This window comes from Nuphar pumila, chromosome 3 (assembly GCF_984573655.1).
Source record: "Nuphar pumila chromosome 3, dmNupPumi1.hap1.1, whole genome shotgun sequence".
Lineage (NCBI taxonomy): Eukaryota > Viridiplantae > Streptophyta > Magnoliopsida > Nymphaeales > Nymphaeaceae > Nuphar > Nuphar pumila.
This window is the reverse complement of record NC_143251.1, coordinates 16,265,550-16,285,257: the sequence shown is the minus strand read 5'-3', so window position 1 is coordinate 16,285,257 and position 19,708 is coordinate 16,265,550. Positions and strand designations below refer to the sequence as shown.

The window sequence follows — 19,708 nt, the reverse complement described above, 5'->3', positions numbered from 1 at the left end:
ATGATAAGAAAGTAGATACTCCAGAAGTAGTTAATGTTAAAATGAAAATTGATGATGAAGAACGACTTGAGGATCCTACTCCATTTAGACAACTTATTGGAGCACTTTCCTACCTTTCCATCACTCGACCAAACATCGCACATGCTGTATACACAACTAGCCAATTTCAGTATGCTCCCACCTCTGTTCACATGGGAGCAGTTTTACGTATTATAAGATATTTAAAGAGTTCCCTCTCACGATAACTCTTCTTGTCTGCATCATCATTTTTAGATTTAATTGCTTATACTGATGCTGACTGGGGAGGTGATCCTAATAATAGGCACTCAACCAATGGTTTCTGTATGTTTTTAGGTGAATTTCTCATATCGTGGAGGTGCAAGAAGCAACATCAAGTTTCTCTTTCCTCTACTGAAGTTTAATATAGAGCCATGACAACCACCGCAATGGAAGTTGTTTGACTCAGATGACTGCTAGCTGATATGGGAGCTGAAGCAACACAAGCCTCACACATGTGTTGTGACAATAAAAGTGCAATCTACATCACAAGCAACAAGACTTTTCATGAACGCACCAAACACATAGAGATGAATTGCCACTATGTCAGAGAGGAGTACTTGCATGGCACCATTGATCTGCCATATGTTACATCAGAATACCAATTAGCAGATTTCTTCACCAAACCTCTTGCAACTCCCAGATTCCACTTCCTTTTAGACAAACTTTCGCTCATTGTACCGTAAGTTTGAGGAGTGTTAAAATGCAACATATACATAATATAATAATAACAATATGATATATTATTATTATTATTATTATTATTATATTGTATATATATTTTTCTATTTTTATTTTTATTTTTTTATTTTGTTATGTTATTTACATTATCTAGTTTACTTTGAACTAGATAATGAGCTTTGGTCAAGTTTCAGCAGGAACTTGACCAAGCAATCTAGTCGTTGGAACTAGTCCAACGACTAGAAGGGAGAGCTCCCCATTGCTCTTGTATAAATAGGGGTTCAGCCCCCTCTTGTAAAACCACTTCTTGTAATGCTTTTTAAGCATTTTCTTACATAAATAAAAGTGTGTTATTTATGTGTTTTTCCATTTTTACCCTTTTGTGGGCTTTGCTTAAAGTGTCTTTTAGACACTTCCTTTTGAGTGATCCAAGTGCATTCGTGGAAGATCACCATTTCATTACAGTCATGACTTCCCAGCATATGGGATTTTCACAATCCCCTCCAACCATATGAGCAGAGCCTCATGGATTACTATATCAGCAAGTTTTTTCATAGTTAATATACCGTAAGATTCAATTTATGAGATGGTGAAAAATTGAAGGCTCACAATTCATGATGATAACGATGTTGTTTAAAAATAGCTCAAAACCTTATGTCAAACCAGCTTCAACATATGATAATTGCAAATAGGACATGCTAAACATAATCCAAAGATTTGTTTTTGCTTTTATCATATTTATATGAATCAATTGTATACCACCGTAAATTATGGTGGTTCAGTTATATATATATATGTGTATATGTGAATCAATTATATACCACCATGAGTTATGGTGGTTCAGTTTTATATATATATATATATATATATATATATATATATATATATATATATATATATATATATATATATATATATATATATATATATATATATATATATGGGGAAGTGTTACAATGCACAAATGATTTTAGGACAGAATATACCCTTCAAAGTAGCCTTTTTCTAATTTTTACATTGTTTTCTTTGTCAATGCTCTGTTAGTTAATTTAACACAAAATGACCATTCTATCCTTACTTAAAAATGCTCTACAGGAACTCTAACCTCTGCTCGGTTTACCCATTAGTTGCCCACCGGAACTTGCTGGAAATCATGCCATCTGGTGCTGTCAATATCTGACACACTGTACTTATCTCTTTCATCTTTTCTGGGTCTTAAAGAGAAGAATGGAATGTTGGATTGAAAATGATGGTGGAAATCCCACTCTTCATAAAATGACAACTTACGTGCTTGCTGGGATTCCATTAATTTGTGGATGAGATTTTAGTGTGCATCTAAAGAATAGAATAGATCATTTATATTGTGTTTCTTCTTCAATATCAATGAAGAACTATACCTTAAAAGCTGTCTTCTATTTGATTCACAAGTAGCAACAAAAGATGAGCTTCTATTTGGTGAGTGTGTTATGGCAGACTGGGTCAATGAAGTCCATGAAATTGTCTCTCAGGTGGCTTTTCATCTTCGTTTTTGCATCTTGAAAGCACATGCTCTCTGCCACAGTGCTGGCCTTATGGGTTAGAGAGAGTAATTCTGGCCATGAATGTTGAGGTTATGGCAGATTTCAGTGATTTCCGATGGATAGGGGATCGACAGGCAACCGGTAGGTGAATAGTAGAGAAATGAGGGAAGGGCTAAGTCACACGGGCTCGGCTATAAGGTCGACGCACCCGCATCGACACGCCCCGACACGGGTGCGGCTTCGGACATGGTCAACCAAGTGTAGGACTCGATCAACGCATCGGGGCTGAGTCCATCCATATTCTGGACTCGGTCAACTTTGACCGAGTCTATTTTGTCCATTTTTTAGGGCAAAAGACGTATAAAAACTAAAAAAATGATCTTTATATATATATATATATAGTCATGTCCCCTAATGGGCACAACTTTGATTGAGTCTTATTATTGTTATATATATATATATATATATAGCCGTGTCCCTGTGTCCAAATTTTTTGAAATTGCTCCGCACCCGTGTCGCACCCGTACCTGCACCTATGTGACATAGGGGAAGGGTTTGTGGGGTTTCCAAGAAGAACAGAATGGTCAAGGAAATGACAAAAAAAACCAACACAAAAATTAAGGAAAGGTCACTTTTAAGGGCATATGTTGTCTTAAAACCACTTGTTTATGTAACACTATATATATATATATATATAGACACACAAAGAGAGAGAGAAAGAGGTTGTCTAATATCACTCCACGTCCATTAGTTGATGCTTCAAGGAGGTTACCTAGAATGAAAGAACAAAAATTGATCCATAAAGGTTCAATTATTAAAGCACTTCTCATGGTCTGGGTTTGTTTACGACATGTTTGATGCCACGTCCTGCGCGTCGTGTGGGATGAAAAGCCTAAATATCACGGCTTTTGTAACAAACATGAGACACAACAGAAGCGCGGAGCGCCGTCCGCCGAATCCAAAAAATAGCATTTTTTTGGTTCCACCCCCCATTGTTACGAAAAGAACAAGACGGGGGGTACCATTAAAAAAATGCACCCGTCGATGTGTGTGTCTCTCTCTCTCTCTCCTGTGCAGCGAAGATGGGTTGAGGGAGGTGTTGGAGATGGGTGGTGTTGCTACGGAGATGGGTGCTGCTGCTGCGGCCGGGTGGCGGAGATGGGTTGAGGGAGGCACCAGGAGGGACGAAGAGCCACCGGTTGACGAATTTGACAAGGATGATGCCTCTTCTTTCTCTTTTTGTCAACCCTACTATGATCGAAATGCAGGAACAAGATCGTCGTCGACCCTACGTCGAAAAAAAGACTCGATCGTCACCGATTGTTGCTAGTCTGTTTTAGACCGGATTTGTTCTGATCGATTTTATCTATATCTTGTTGGGAATCTCGTGCCTTTCGTCTTGAATATGGGGATTAATTAATTGGAAGAGTAAAATTAGCGTTTTGTAGAACCATTTTTCCTTCATTTTCTTCAATGTTAAATAGAACCTGTTTCTCCATTATCCGATGATTATGTTCTGGTTTTTATCTCAAAAGTTTTTTCCTCTCTTTCAAAATCACCACGTATCTTTGCCTTTATTTGTTTTGCTGCTCTATCTCTTCATTCGTTGTATTCTTAATGCTCCCTCTCATCTTTGTTATCAATTTCCTTGTGATTTTCGTTGCAAATGACCACAAAAAGTTTTTTTTTTCCTCTTTTCTTCATGGCCATTTTATATAAGCATATGCTATTTCATGGGAGTGTTTGTGTGTGATAAGATGGTAGTGGGGTTTTTCAAAGAAGATGAATTTCAACAATGTTCGAGATTTGATTTTTATACTAAATTTCGTGAGTGTTAATTTGTTTTTTATAGTTAATTTATTTTTTTATTTTTTGGTATTTGGATCCAATTCTAGATCCATATTTGAGGAAAAACTCCATAATAAACTTGTTAAAACATGTAAAATGGTGTGTGGATCGGGTCAATACGATTCAAAACGAAATAATCCAACCCATAATCCATGTCAGTCCAAGTTGTCCGCAAATCGTCATCAAACAACAGACATTTGGAACATAGCATCTGAGTACGGTCCAAACAAACGTTGGACTTAATACAGTTGTTACAGAACGAATAAAACCATGTTCTGTTCTGTCTTTTTTGTTCATTTTGTCCAATCCTGGACAAACCATCAAACATACCCTTAGATAACGAAGACCTGATTCTTGGTTATGTTTGACGGCGGATATGGCTGACTTTTATACGAATGCTACCAGGAGATTATAAGATGTCTTGAGAAGACTCTACCGCAGTCCAATCTGCATAGAAAGCAGAGAGAGAGAGAGAGAGAGAGAGAGAGAGAGAGAGAGAGAGAGAGAGAGAGAGAGAGAGAGAGGCTGGGGCGGCTCAAGCACGCACGGCCACCGAGCCCTACTCCTTAAAAAGTAAAAGCAAATATACAATAGATGACATTACAGAAATGCCATTAATGAAACAACATTGTGCGTGTGTTATTTAACGTGCGTATGGATCTGGATCCAGATCCATACGCATACTGTATTTTAACACCCTCCCTCAAGTTGTATGTGGTTTTGGAGCATGTACAACTTGCTCTTCAATAGCCAAAATTGACGTCCTGTTAACCCCTTGGTAAACAAGTCTGTCACTTGATCTTCTGTTCGAACATGACGTAGTTCTATCTCTTTCATCTCAACTTTCTGCCGTATAAAATGTTGATCAATCTCAATATGCTTCGTTCTGCTATGCTGAATAAGGTTGCATGCAATATTGATTGCGCTTTGATTGTCGCATAGGATAAATGATGGAATAATTGTCTCCCCAAGGTCACTCAATAAGTGTCTAATCCATGTAACTTCTGTCGTGCCTGCGGCCATCGACCTGTATTCTGCCTCTGTACTCGATCGTGCCACTGCCTTTTGTTTTTTACTGCTCCAAGACACTAAATTGTGTCCAATGTATACATAGTATCCAGAGACAGATCGTCTCTCATCTGGATCCCCTGCCCAATCTGCGTCTGTATAAGTGATGAGTTCATGTCCTGTATGTAGGTTATCGTTTTTGCAGTAAACAAGTCTGTCTCCTATAGTTCCTTTCAAATAGCGTAGAATACACTTTACAACTTCCATATGACCTTTCGTTGGAGCATGCATAAACTGAGATACCTGATTGACAACATAAACTATATCAGGTCGGGTAAAAGTCAAATACTGCAGCATCCCTACGAGACTTCTATACGTTGTAGGATTGATACAAAGGTGACCATCTTCAGAGCTCAGCCTTTGATGTAGTACACTCTGAGTGTTGACAAGTTTGCAATTCGTCATCCCGGCTCTTTCCAGAAGATCAAGAATGCACTTCTGTTGCATGAGTGTCAATGTGTTTTCTTGTCTGTCAACCTCTACACCAAGGAAGTATCTCAACTCCCCTGAATATTTCATTTTGAAAGTTTTCATCAAAAACCGCTTCATTTCTTGCACATGATTATCTGAGCTCCCCGTGATCACAATATCATAAACATATATAAGAAGTGTAACTATGTCTGTCTCCTGGTAAATAAAGAGCGAGTGGTCCAGAGAGCATCTTCTAAAGCCGTAGCCTTGAATTTGCATAGAGAAACTTTCAAACCAAGAACGAGACGCCTGTTTTAACCCATATAGAGATTTCCTTAGCTTGCACACTCAGGCAGTAGGATCCTTCTCGGCATACCCAGGAGGTTGCTCCATATATACTTCCTCCTTTAGAGCCCCATGCAAGAATGCAATCTGACTAAGCTTCCATCCTCGGTCGACTGCTAAGGATATGATGACACGAATTGTGCCCATTTTGACAACCGGACTAAAAGTTTCATCGTAATCTTCACCATATTGTTACGTGAATCCCCGAGCAACAAGTCGTGCCTTATATCTGTCAATACTTCCTTCGAGCTTATATTTTGTCTTATAAACCCATTTTGAGCTATGTCACATGGGTGCGGGTGCGGGTGCGGGTGCGACACGGGTGCGGCGCAATTTCAAAAATTTTGGACACGGGGACTCGGCTATATATATATTAAAAAAAAAAAACATATATATATATATATATATATATATATATATATATATATATATATATATATATATAAGACTCGGTCAAAGTTGTGCCCATTAGGGGACAGGCTATGTCACATGGGTGCGGGTGCGGGTGCGGGTGCGGCGCAATTTCAAAAATTTTGGACACGGGGACTCGGCTATATATATATTAAAAAAAAAATATATATATATATATATATATATATATATATATATATATATATATATATATATATATATATATATATATATATATATATATATATATAAGACTCGGTCAAAGTTGTGCCCATTAGGGGACAGGTGATGAGTTGTGAAGGCATTCTGTACACTTTCTTCATACAGGAATAATTCACTTTTGGGCACTTTCTTCATACACTGTAATAATTCACTTTCTTCATACAGGAAAAAACCACAAAAACTTGAGTTGTGCCCATTCTGTACTTAAAACATGAAAGTGTACATGTTTTTTAGTTGTGATGGGTTTTTTTCCTTACAGCTGTAGCCCATAAAATTTAAAAAAAAAAATTCAAAAAATTTTTTTTTCCAAAAAATGGACCAAAATGACCCTGGGTGCGTTGACCACACCCAGGGTCGGGTTGACCGAGTTCGAGCCGCACCCGTGTCGGTGCGTGTCGACGCGGGTGCGGCGACCTTGGAGCCGAGTCCGTGTGACATAGGGGACAGGTGATGAGTTGTGAAGGCATTCTGTACACTTTCTTCATACAAGAATAATTCACTTTTGGGCACTTTCTTCATACACGGTAATAATTCACTTTCTTCGTACAGGAAAAAACCACAAAAACTTGAGTTGTGCCCATTTTGTACTTAAAACTTGAAAGTGTACAGGTTTTTTAGTTGTGATGGGTTTTTTTCCTTACAGCTGTAGCCCAGAAAATAAAAAAAAAAAAAATTTCAAAAAAAAAAAAATTTCCAAAAAATTGATCAAAATGACCCTGGGTGCGTTGACCACACCCAGGGTCGGGTTGACCGAGTCCGAGCCGCACCCGTGTCGGTGCGTGTCGACGCGGGTGCGGCGACCTTGGAGCCGAGTCCGTGTGACATAGATTTTGAGCCAACTACATTCTTTCCTTCTGGCTGAGGTACTATTTCCCAAGTCTGGCACTCATGAAGAACTTCCATTTCTTCATTCATAGCCTCAATCCAATGACGGGATTGAAGAGCTTGATTAAAACAAGTGGGTTCATTCTGTTTTGTGAGTTGAGACATAAACAACTAAAAATCAAGAGAAAAGGTCTCATAACTCACCCATCGCTGAATAGGGTGCCTGATGCGTGACGGCCTTTGAGTCGGATGACTAGAAACGATTTCCACATCTCTCGACCCTGTATTTCTGTCCCTTCTAGTGTAGACCTGTCCAAAAAAGCGTTTAACTGGAGGTGGCTCAACGAATGATGGCTCGACATGGATCTGTGTGTTACGCAACTCCCTATTCAAGTCGAAGGAAGGACAAGGCGCCTAACATGTCTTTCCTGTATTGGCAAAAAGGGTTGCGCTCATCCATGGATCATACACCTCTACTGCTCGAGACGACAACAGTTCAGAGTCATTGATCTGAAAATTTTGTTCATCAAAAACAACATTCCGAGAGGTCCTAATACGTTTTACGGTAGAGTCATAGCATCAATAGCCTTTGTATTCATCCGCATACCCAACAAATCGACACTTAGCGGCCTTGTCCTGAAACTTATTTCGCAAAGATGAATCAATGTACATAACATACACAACCAAAAACACGCAACTCATCATAAGAGGGATGTTGCCCAAATAAAGTATAATAAGGAGACTTCTGATCCAGAAGTGCCATAGGAAGACGATTTATGACATGAACAGATGTGTGAAAAACTTCTGTCCAAAGACCAATGGGCACATTGCTGTCATGTAACATGATCATCACACTTTCGACAATATGCCGGTGTTTCCTTCCTGCAACCCCATTTTGTTGAGGGGTATGGGGGCAAAAAACTTGTCGACTTATGCCTTTATCTCGAAGAAAAGCAATAAACTCATTCGATGAATACTCTCCTCCACCATCACATTGTAAATGCACAATATTACAGGAAAACTTTGTGTTGATCATCGAATGGAATTCCCGAAATATTCGGAAAACTTCATGCTTATGTTTCAAGAAATATATCCAAGTATAGCGAGAATAAGAATCAATAAATATAACATAGTAACGACTGCCAGAGAGAGAAGAAATAGGAGGAGGTCCCCAAACATCGGAAGAAACAATTTCAAATGACTTTGAAGCTCTTTTATTAATAACATGAAAAGAAAGAACATGGCTTTTGCAGAGTGCACAAGATGAACATGTTTTATTCTCTAAAAAGGAACATAAACTAGACTTTGGAACAAGACCATCAAATACAAGTTTTTCAATGAAACCCCGACTACAATGTCCTAAGTGACTGTGCCAGATATCTGGCTTATTACAATGAGATGAATCAAAAATTTCTAATGGACGAAAAGACAAAGACTCTGAAGGCGAAGATATTGAAGAATGTTTAGACGACTCCAACTGGAGAATTGGAACTGAGGGAATCTCGTTGTAGACGTACATGTTTCCTCGTCGCTCCCCCTTAGCGAACGTCTCCTTCGTTCGAAGATCCTTAACATAACCAGAGGAGAGAGTAAATTTGACTGAAGAATTCATATTGTCAACAAGTTTAGCTACAGAGACAATGTTCTTTTTAATATTAGGAGCAAGAAGGACATTGGACAAGTGAAGTGAGGACTTTGACAGAGGAATATGTGCATTGCCGATATGACTGATGGAGTGATAAGTTTCATCTCCCGTAACTATACTACCTTTTTCAAGATAAGACAATAAGTAAGATAACTTACCCGCATTACCCGTGTCATGTGTGGCAGCACCAGAATCAACATACCATTCTCCTTGTTCATTTTGCTTGATCGTCATTTGTGACAATGCAGATAGTAAAAGTTGTTGCACGTCTGTAGATGGTGCTTTCGAGTCCATAATCGTAGCTAGCTTATTTTCAATTTTGTTTATTTTTTCTTTGTTCTGCAAATTAAACCAGCAATCGGTTTTCACATGTCCTCGTTTGTTACATAAGAAGCAAGTAGACACTCTCCTCTGATTCCCTGCATTAAAGACACCTGTACTATTAGGTGTAGGCAAAATACCACGTCCTCCCTGCCCAAAACGTCCTCGGCTCCTGCCTCCTTGATTGCTGTCATATCTTCGTCCAAAGCCAGCAGAAGTGTTCATGGCCAAAACTGAGTGAGAACGGGCTGATTCATTTCCATCCGCCCTTTGTTTCATAATCATCTCATGTTGAAGAAGTCTTGCCTGAAGATCGTTAAAGTTGGGCAAGTGGGGAAGACATGATAAAGCTATGGTAAACATGTCAAAATCAGGGCCCAATCCATTAAGAACTTGTTGTACTTTATCTGAAATAGCACTTCCAATAACAGAGAATTGGTCAGTGATACTCTTCATGCGGCCTATGTATTCCATAACTGTCATTGAGCCTTTCTTCAAACTCTGGAACTCATTTTTCAAGTACATAACCCGAGTTTTAGATATCTGAGAGTATGTCTGAGAGAGCTTACTCCATAGTTCTGCTGCAGTGCAATCATCTGAAAGAGTCGCCAACACTTCTTGAGAGAGTGTTGACATAATATAAGCAACCCAAGATTGATCCCACCTTCTCCAAGCTATATACTCTGGATTTTTAATAGATTTGGTAATGATGTCACCCTTCTCATCATTGGTTTCATGCAAAATAAGCCGTGATGGTACAGGAACATAACCATCCAGATGTTCATCGAGATTCTGACTTTGTATAAACGGAAGTATTTGTCTCTTCCATGTCAAGAAATTAAAATGAGTAAGTTTTTCTGTAACAAGTTGATTTAAGAAATTTGCAGAGGGACCCGATGACAAAAAAAATCCATGTCGATGAAACAACGAATAAGCAAACAGGTCGGAAGGGAAGAAACGACTTTTTTTTTTTTTGGAATCTAAACAGTTATAGGCTGCCTATAGATGTTGCGCAGATAAGCACAAAACTGGTTTTACTGCTAATTGAAACGCACAGAAATACAAGTTCAGGAATGATATAACAGTGACTGACGTTCAACAATATATAAAAGGAAATGATTTAGACTCGTGTAAGTTATAGATTAAAAGGGAAATCACAACCTGATACCAATGACGTCAAGGAAAAGAGAAAAGAAACGTAGAATAGAGCAACAATATTGATTATCTGATACACTTATTGACTTAGGGACAAAAGACATAACGATAAGTTAAAGAAAACAGAATCGAGAAAGGATGACGTACAACAAAAGGAAAAGAATTAAGGGAACTTACGACAGAGGGTTAAGAAAAGAATATCGAGGGTTGTGCGTGATGCTTTGAATCGAAGGAAAAGACGGCCAGAAACTTTACCGACAGGGATTTAGATTTAAAAGATACAACAGGAAACGAAGATCTTGTTAAAACGATTCTCTGGTAGGGTTCTGCAACCTCAAGCTCTGATACCATATAAGATGTCTTGAGAAGACTCTACCGCAGTCCAATCTGCACAGAAAACAGAAAGCAGAGAGAGAGAGAGGGAGAGAGAGAGAGATGTAGAATGGCTGGGGCGGCTCAAGCATGCACGACCACCGAGCCCTAATCCTTAAAAAGTAAAAGCAAATATACAATAGACGATATTACAGAAATGCCATTAATGAAACAACATTGTGCATGTGTTATTTAATGTGCGTATGGATCTAGATCCAGATCCATACGCATACTGTATTTTAACAGAGATGGGGTTAGAATCAAAGTCAGCCCTTATTATTCAATAAGGGGGACGTGTAATTTATAGACTTAGCAATAAAGATTCAAACAATTAGGCTATGTTACACGGACTCTTCTAATAGGGCACCGCACCCGCGTCACACCCGCACCCAGGTGGGTGCGACACTTGGACACAACTTCCTTTGTGTTAGGTGAAGTCCACCACACTAGGTCCATTTCTATCCAAAAGTGGATTTAGTTAACCTTAATCAAGTCCATTTTTGTCTATATTATATATATAAATACATAAATGCACACACATACATGTAGTGTTAACTTAAAACTGTTAAAATATATATATATATACACACACACTCCTCGCACCCAAGTTTTTTTAAAGTGCCGCATCACCGCATCCGCATCCGCGCCTATGTGACATAGCAATTAGGTATTTCAATTTTGACGGGGATAAATTTTGAGGCTCAAACACTAACTTAATGTTAGACTTGTTTTGTTCTTTCAAAGAGTGCATTTGGAATTAAGAAACAACAATTACGAAATTAAGAGCCTCTGTTTGTAAGATTTGTTAAAAGTGTCGACTGATCTGTAGGTGAGGACGAATTATTGTCTGTATATAGATATATCTTATAGGATAATTTTCAAAAACCCACTGAACTTAACCTACCAAAGTTTTGACAGTTTTCAAATTGCACCTCAATTTTTGTCACTTTTAAATAAAATATCACCATTTCTCTACCATCTTTAGTTTAATCTTGTGGTTGATGTTGAGCATAGAAATATTACCATGTTGCGCCCTTTAAGATGTATCTATGTTTTTTTTCTTTGAGGCCACTTTTTATGCTGTGGCACTGCATGCTGGTCATGAGCTCCACTTACGCTGACCACCCATCTCAACATTTCTTGAGATGAATGCTGAACTCATCTCGAGAAATGTCTCTCTGGATGGTTGTCAAATAGGGAGCTGCATGCCTAACCTGCAGCAACATTGCATAAAAACTGGTCTTTTTTTTATGCTCAACAGTAATTTATTTTTCTACCCTTAAGAATATTGAATGTTCATTGTCATCAAGTGTCAAAGATCAAGTTAATGGAACATTGTTGCAGATATGTTTATCTGAAACAAAGGCTCTCTCTCTTTTAGATATTATTGACACACAATTGCAAATTCTTAAGGATCTAACGAGTGGTTCAATTCACAGATGGATTACATAAATACTTCACACCACAATTTTATTGGTGGAAGTAAGGCGGTGGAAGTTGCAGTACAGCAGCTGAGAACTCCGAGGCTGTCTACCACTCTGAAACCAAAGGTCTTCTTTATGTTGTACTTGTCTTTGCAATGTTGTTTTGATGTGCTACAAATGAATATTACAGGATCCTGAGAATTTTTAGTGCATGTCCAGGAATTTGTTGATTCTGAAAGGTTGATTATGTCAGAAAAGAGTCAGAAATCTCGGGCCATTCTAGCTAGATCTGTTGCAAATGGAGTTGTTCAAGAGCAGGTGGCAACTGTTACATTCATGATTTGTTGCTTCTCTGGTGCCATCTGATTGACATCCTTCTAAATTTTGGTTTTTACCATATCAATTGGGTTCATCTTCGAATTTTGAATGTCAATTTGGAAGTTTCCTTCTCAGATGACTTTCAGGATTGAAACCATGTTACCAGGGTACATCAACTTGGTCTATGTATTAGTGTTGATAAGACCATAGTTGGCAAACTTGTGACTCGTATTCGGATCGCCCAACCCTTGACTCGCAAGTCAGCGGGTTGACTCGGTGACTCGGACGAGTTAGGACTGCATTTTCTAGTGTTAAGATATGGAAAAAATCAAAGTCCATATTGTATAATCATTAAATTTAGCACATGACATCAATGACTAAGCTATATAAGTATTCAACTATATATAATTGTTAATATTTATGATTTAAAAATGTATGATTCTTTATAACAATTATTCTTTTATGGGCATTATGCATTAAAATCACAAAATGCAATGCATCACAAAACACACATAAGAGGCATGTGGATCGATGGTCCTGAATCGGTTACCCAGTTGGGATCTGATCCGGGTCGACTTGGGCGATTCCCGAGTCGGCTCAACGGGTTTTCCAGCTATGGATTAGACAGACTGACATGACAAAGAACATGAGACAGCCAAAGATGTCTCCGACACCCATTTGACTGTCTCACTGTGCCAGTCCACTTTTAGATGTGATCATCACTTAGGGTGATGTCAAAAATGTAAAGGTCAAATCAAAGGCTATCCTTGACCATACTATTTTTGTTTTTGACTCTTATTGGATATTTATCCTTTTATTGATTGGCTGATATAGGGATTACATTAATCCATCACATACACACACCAGCATGTGTATACACACGCTTGCGCGCGTATACACACATACAAACTCTCTTGGAGTAAATTGGATGACACTAATATTTAGAGGCTTTGTCACCGGGACATGGGTATAGGGGCATGAGAGGGAGTGCTTGTGTACACCATTGTTAAATTATGATAAGATTATTTAGTGGCTGGCAATGATAAATTGGGCAATTCAAGTACTGGAATTCTTACATGTAAATTGTGTGTCTTGAATCAATTGAGATTCTTATTATCGTGGATTTTGTTGGTTGATTGCAGGGAATTCGACCAATTACAAACAATGAGAGACCTGGTTCTGCTGGTAATGCTGACGTACACCAAAATTTTGAATGCATTGTCTTTTTGCATAAGATTATGGACTTTGTAGATAATCATGATGAGGAATTTGGTTTATGGTAACCTTTCATTCCCTGTGAAAAAGAAAACTGCACTACTAAAAGAATGTTGCATTTAACGTTTTACTGTTTTGGAAACTCTAGTTTTCTATGTTGCAACTAAGGTGCTTAGTTTGGCATTTGGTGCTTGAGCTACGAAATCTGATAAGAATATAAAGCCAATTCTGAATATTAGTCTAATTTGGCAGGTACTTCTTCTAGTTCAACATGGGGCATTTCATCAATATTTGGAGGGAGTGATCACCGGACAACCGCAAAAGAAAGCTATGTGAACAAATCTTATCATGATGCTTCCAGCATGGAAAATATGTTATCCATGATCCAATTGAAAGAGGTAACAATAGTATACAGTTAATGCATGGATAATTGTCGGTCCATTGATGTTTATATGTGGTCTTATTGTTATGGTTTGCTATCTATTTGCAGCCACCTCTGGTATTAAGGGCTTCGGAGGCAGAGACCGAGCATGAGTCCATTGAGACAGCTGTCACAAAATTGCTATTGAAATCTTATTATGACATTGTTAGGAAAAACATTCAAGATCTGGTTCCAAAAGCCATCATGCACTTTCTGGTAAGAACTTGTTTGATGGTCTGCTGATTCCAGGCATAGTTTGTCTGTTTTCTGTGTACTATTTTAGTCCAGTCTGTCACATATAGCTTCCACTGAAAATTTTCTTAAAGAATGCATTGTTTGTCTCATAGGTTAACCATGCAAAAAGGGACCTGCACAGTGTTCTCATACAGAAATTGTACAGGTAATATTTCTCTCTGTACCATGGTTTGTTGACAGGAGCTGTTTTGTTCCGCTGAAATTAATTTCCTCATTTTTTATCGTATGATAATCCTGCTTATTATCATTTCTGCAAGTTCTGAATGTGTTTGCTGTAAATTTTAAATGCGTATACATGAAAAACATGGGTTTAAGAGTCACACCTCTTAAGTCAATTCAGCTTTCCAAGTGTCTGATTTGGATCTGTGCAGTTGGGAACTGGCATCTTTTAAGTCATCAATGCAAATTTGGTCATTTTTTGCTTATTTCTTATTAATATTCTACATTTCAAAATATAAAGTCACATTGTCTTGTACTATTGCCTGTTTGTTTTCACATAATTTCTTTCATTATGTGTTTGAGCCTTTGCCTCAAATTTGGATCTGTTACAGAAATTCTCACTTCACATTGTTGAAACTGCTTTACATTACACCAGACATGCTACTAAAATACATGCATAAGAACTTCTAAACATGCACATGCACGTATCATGGAGTGAGAAAACCTCATTGTGCATGGACATTCATATATAAGCTGTGTAAACGAAAAGGGACCACAGATACCTTATCATTGAGCGATGGCTCCCCTCCATGCTAACGGTGTTCCTTGTATTAATTAGGGAAAACCTATTTGAAGAAATGCTACAAGAGCGTGAGGAGGTAGCAACCAAAAGAAAACAATGCCGGGAGATGCTCCATGTTTTGCAACAAGCTGTTTGGGTGAGTTGGCTTCAGTTTGATTGTATTGTTTGTACAAGATCTCTGTCTATACTACCAAGGTGGTATCCCATGTGGTAAGCGAGGTCCTGTGCCAAGCTGAAGGCCCAAGTTCGAATCTCTCTGCCACATGGGGCTTAAGAGTTATCTGGTAGGGGTCTGCCTAACCCCAGCTTGCCTTTCAAAAAAAAAAAGATCTCTGTTTATAGATTGGTTCATTATTCCTCAATTTCTGTTTGAAACCATTTGGTATTCTGTTTTCATCTGATTGTTGGTTGTCAGACATTGGATGAATTACCACTGGAAGCTGAAATGATTCCTAAAGGTCCAACTTCTGCCATGGATGCGACAACCGGTTTGCCGAGGATACAAGGGCTTCCTTCTTTCTATTCAATTTCAAATGGTGACTTCAGTTCATCTACATACGCATCATCACCTAAGAATCCAAGACCTCGAAAGTCCTCTCACTCTGGAGAGCAGCCATCACCACTCAACTCTTTAAATGGTGGTGGTTACCAACATGCAGGCATTGGGGCAGGTTACCCAACAATTGAAACATGAGCAAGTTTAAACTACTGGTTTTTGAGTTCAAACTTGTTACGGGGTAGCAAGTATTATATACATCAGGCGATTGATGGGGTTATATAGCTTCCTTCCGGTCCTTTTGATGCAGAATGTAGGAAAATCACATATTCTTTTAATAAATAGTCATGTCTTTTGGATCAAGCATCTGCGAGAGTACTCAAAATGCTAAACTCACTGTCGTAAGTTAAATTTTAGGGCAGAGCACCCGCGTTGGTGGAGCCTTGATTTGAGTTTTGTGGCTGCATAAAATGTTTATTTTATATTCAACCAACACTATCAAGGTTTCTTGGATGATGAGTGTTGTGACTTGGGCTGTTCATTTTATTTTTTTTTACCAACAGCCCAATAAAGGTTTTAACCTGCTAAATAATACGTAATCGGTTGGCATACACAGCACTTGGCATATAGAATTTGTTTTTGTGTTTTGAAAGGCAAGCTGAGGTTAGGCAGGCACCCACCGGTCCCATTGGGTTTTGAACCTGCAACGTCCCACCACAAGGGGCCGTGCACTGACAGCTCCTACCAATCACGCGGAGCACCCGTTGGTACTTGGCATATAGAATTGCTGCCACGTTCAAATCGTATGGAAAATTTCTCACAAATAGACCTTCATTTCGTGGTTTTTCAAAGCATCTTGAATTTTGTATAACTGGTCCATGTCAAGTTACGTGGAATCGGCTGGAGACAAGCTCTTGTATTAATATTTTTTTTCTGGAGAAGATATCCAATATTATATTATCAAGAAAATTTTTATAGGTACACACCTGGCTTTTTCCTTTGGTTATAAGGGTTTTCTACGTAACGATTCTGGTCTTGTGATTTGGTTGGCTTTTTATGTTATATCTGTCTTGTGATCTGATTGATTCACATATAAACATGAGGACGTCTTACCAACGCCAAAGGCATAAACAAAGCACTGTATCGTAATGCCATCATCAAAGCTTGTGTCCCTTAAGACCAAATTAGATGGCAATAATAATTCGCCCAAGTTAAAGCTCATCATGTCCCGATTTGTGTGATTCATAAGCGGCAACATACATCACTTTTCATTCATGCCCTCATTCCAATTCCTCAAGCCAGTGGGAGAACCATAATCACATTTTCTTCCCTTAAAAAATGAACTTTAAGCTCTTATCCTTTAAGATGCTAAACGAGTTTGTTTTGACCGTGAAAGGAACGATCTTTGCATCTCTTGAAGCATGCTTCTCATGAAAATTTCCAAGTGCCATGATTTCAAAGAGAGTTCCATGGAAAAGTTTTCATGAATATGGGGATGATGACTCAGGAGAGGTACGCAGGTTGCCCCTGAAGCCCATCAGTAGAAAGCCATGTTTTTCCATTCCTTGGTATCTAAAGTTGCACCTTTCGGTGGCGTTTGATTGCATGGACAGAACTGTGTAGAATAGATCTATCTGAACACTGCTGATCGGGTGCGCAGGTGTTCTCGACTTTTTGTCTCAAGTGTCTCGCACTTTTCTTTTCTTTTTTAATTTTTTTGGTTTTTGTTCCATGTGTCTTGGACACTACTGCTTTAGGATGAGGGGTGAAACGTGTCCCACTAGATGCATGAGACACTGTGTTCCAGGTGTTCCATGAGGGCATGTTTGATGCGCCGTTCCCAGCGAGATTCTGACGGAAATCCCGCTGGGAACAGCGAAAGCAAACAAATGTTGGATGCGGCGGACGACGTTCCGCCGCGTCCACCGCATCCGGCGCCAAGAGGCGGCGTCCCTTCGACAACACAACAGGTGGCTCCTCCTCCTCGTCTGCCGCTGGCCACGATGACTCTGCCGCCCCGTTGATGCCCCTCCCTCCACGTCCAGAGCTCCTTTGCAGGGGCACCAAAAAGCGCAGCAAAGATCACTACTTCGAGAGCAGCCTCCTGCGTACGCCCTTACACACACCTCAAGAGCCTTTGGTTTAGGTAAGGCAACAAGCACGCGGTTTTGATAAGATGTTTTTAGGGTACCACAAACTTTTTCATGGTCATGTTTAGGGTTCGATTCGAGAAGGCTTGTTGTTTTCGTTTGAGTTTGGCTCAATGCATCAAATAATGGAGTATGCGAAGCCATCAAGTCATACAAGATTTGAAGGTCTCTCTCTCTCTCTCTGTGGAACCCCAAATTGTTCTTTGGAGCAACTTCTGATTGTGCGTGATTTTGTTTGTTTGATAGGGTGAATCTTAAATTTTGTTTGTGTTGAACCCATTTTGAAAGCCAGTATCCCGATACTAACTACCATAAGTAATGGGTGTATTTGTATTCTTTTCAGCCTGTTAAGAACTCGACTTCTTCATTTTATCAACTTATTTCATTTTTTTTTATATGTTTATCTTCTTACTTTGTAAAAATTTGTTGTTGATGTTGTTGACGAGTGTGCGACGCCGGAAGCTAGACCATGGAGGCCCTCCCCAACCCTTGTTGTACACACTTCAGTAATTTTCCGTTTTTTTTTTTAAACTATTTCTTCATTTCTGTATTTTTCTTTAGTTTTCTTCTTTTTCCAGAAACTATATACAAGGATTACCACACCGATGATCATGCACTAGTTTTTGAGTCTCCTCTATGTATTCTCTTTCTTTTTTTTGGGTGTTTTATATGTGGCAGAGTTCGTTGTTTTGTTTGAATGAGGGTTCATTGTGGTTTGTATTGTTTGATCGTTAGGTTTTTGTGGCATTGTGATGATCATGCACTAGGTTAGGCTTCTTTCTTCTTTTTCTTCATTTTGCTATGGTTAGAGCTCGCTTCTTCTTTTTCGTTTTAAATCTGATTCAGATTGAGGTCCGGTCGTTTGGCTTAGGGCATTTAGTTGGCATTGATGGAATTAGAAAAGCATATCAAGAATACTTGTTTACTGTGGAAATGCATCTCAAGAATTCCTGTTTACAGATTCAGAACAGGATTACCACTAGTAACTACTAAATGTTGGATTCACCAACTCAGAGTGCCATAGTTGCTACTTTTGATGGGTTAACATTGTTAATATGAAAGAAGAGTTTCATGCATAATTAATAGTTGCTGAAAATATGGATCCATCTCTGGGATGTTCCTCTAGCTAAAAAAATAGTTCCTCAATATTTTTTGAGGAGATTTTCTGGTATTCTTGGTTTGTAAGCAGGTTTTGTCTCTCTAGTGCCAGAGTTAGGAGAAGGTTTTTGATTTTAGTTGCTTGGATAGCGTAATCTTGCAATCCTGCTGTATATCTGTGCTTTTTCTAATGTTCTTGTTTTTTATTTTTATAGACAGTAGAAAGTTATGCTCGTGAGTTTCTTGGTATAGACAATTCAAGCAGCCTGGTTGCAAGTGTGTTACACACCAACAATTATGCTTAGTTTTGTTTGTTGTTTAGCGGGAAATTTCTTGTGTATTGAAATGACTTTTAAAGCTTGTGTAAAGAATATATCGAGTTCAATGGCATGTACATGCAAAACTTTGTTGGTCTGACCGGAAGCAAACATGCATATCAGTCTTTAGGAAAAGGTGTAAGGTTGAAAGAAGGGTGTCATATAAATCGAAGTTTGCTTACACTTGGAACTGTTATTCGCAAACTTAGGTCATATTTTCTTCAGATCTCTTCTTTGTGCTGGGTTGCTCTTACAATAGCGAATTCTTAAAGAATAGTGCCCGGGCTTGGTAGTTTGAAGATTTATCTGTTTTGAGTTCCCAAGTTATTGAGAAGTTGATCATGGCCAATTGTATAGATTTTATCCTTCATCTGATTAATGAAAATTATTC

General features: G+C 38.7%; 1 protein-coding gene across 1 annotated transcript in view; it reads left to right on the top strand.

Annotated features, from left to right (window-relative positions):
* Window positions 1–16,265, top strand: part of LOC149842123 (dynamin-related protein 3A-like) — a 67,915-nt gene extending 51,650 nt beyond the window's left edge. Inside the window, exons 13-20 of the mRNA XM_089998924.1 lie at window positions 12,321–12,431; window positions 12,525–12,623; window positions 13,766–13,808; window positions 14,091–14,236; window positions 14,329–14,475; window positions 14,607–14,659; window positions 15,293–15,392; window positions 15,672–16,265. Coding sequence (XP_089855050.1) covers window positions 12,321–12,431; window positions 12,525–12,623; window positions 13,766–13,808; window positions 14,091–14,236; window positions 14,329–14,475; window positions 14,607–14,659; window positions 15,293–15,392; window positions 15,672–15,950 — 978 coding nt within the window. The 3' untranslated portion in view covers window positions 15,951–16,265. The remainder of the gene's footprint in view (window positions 1–12,320; window positions 12,432–12,524; window positions 12,624–13,765; window positions 13,809–14,090; window positions 14,237–14,328; window positions 14,476–14,606; window positions 14,660–15,292; window positions 15,393–15,671) is intronic.
* The last annotated feature ends 3,443 nt before the right edge of the window (window positions 16,266–19,708 follow it).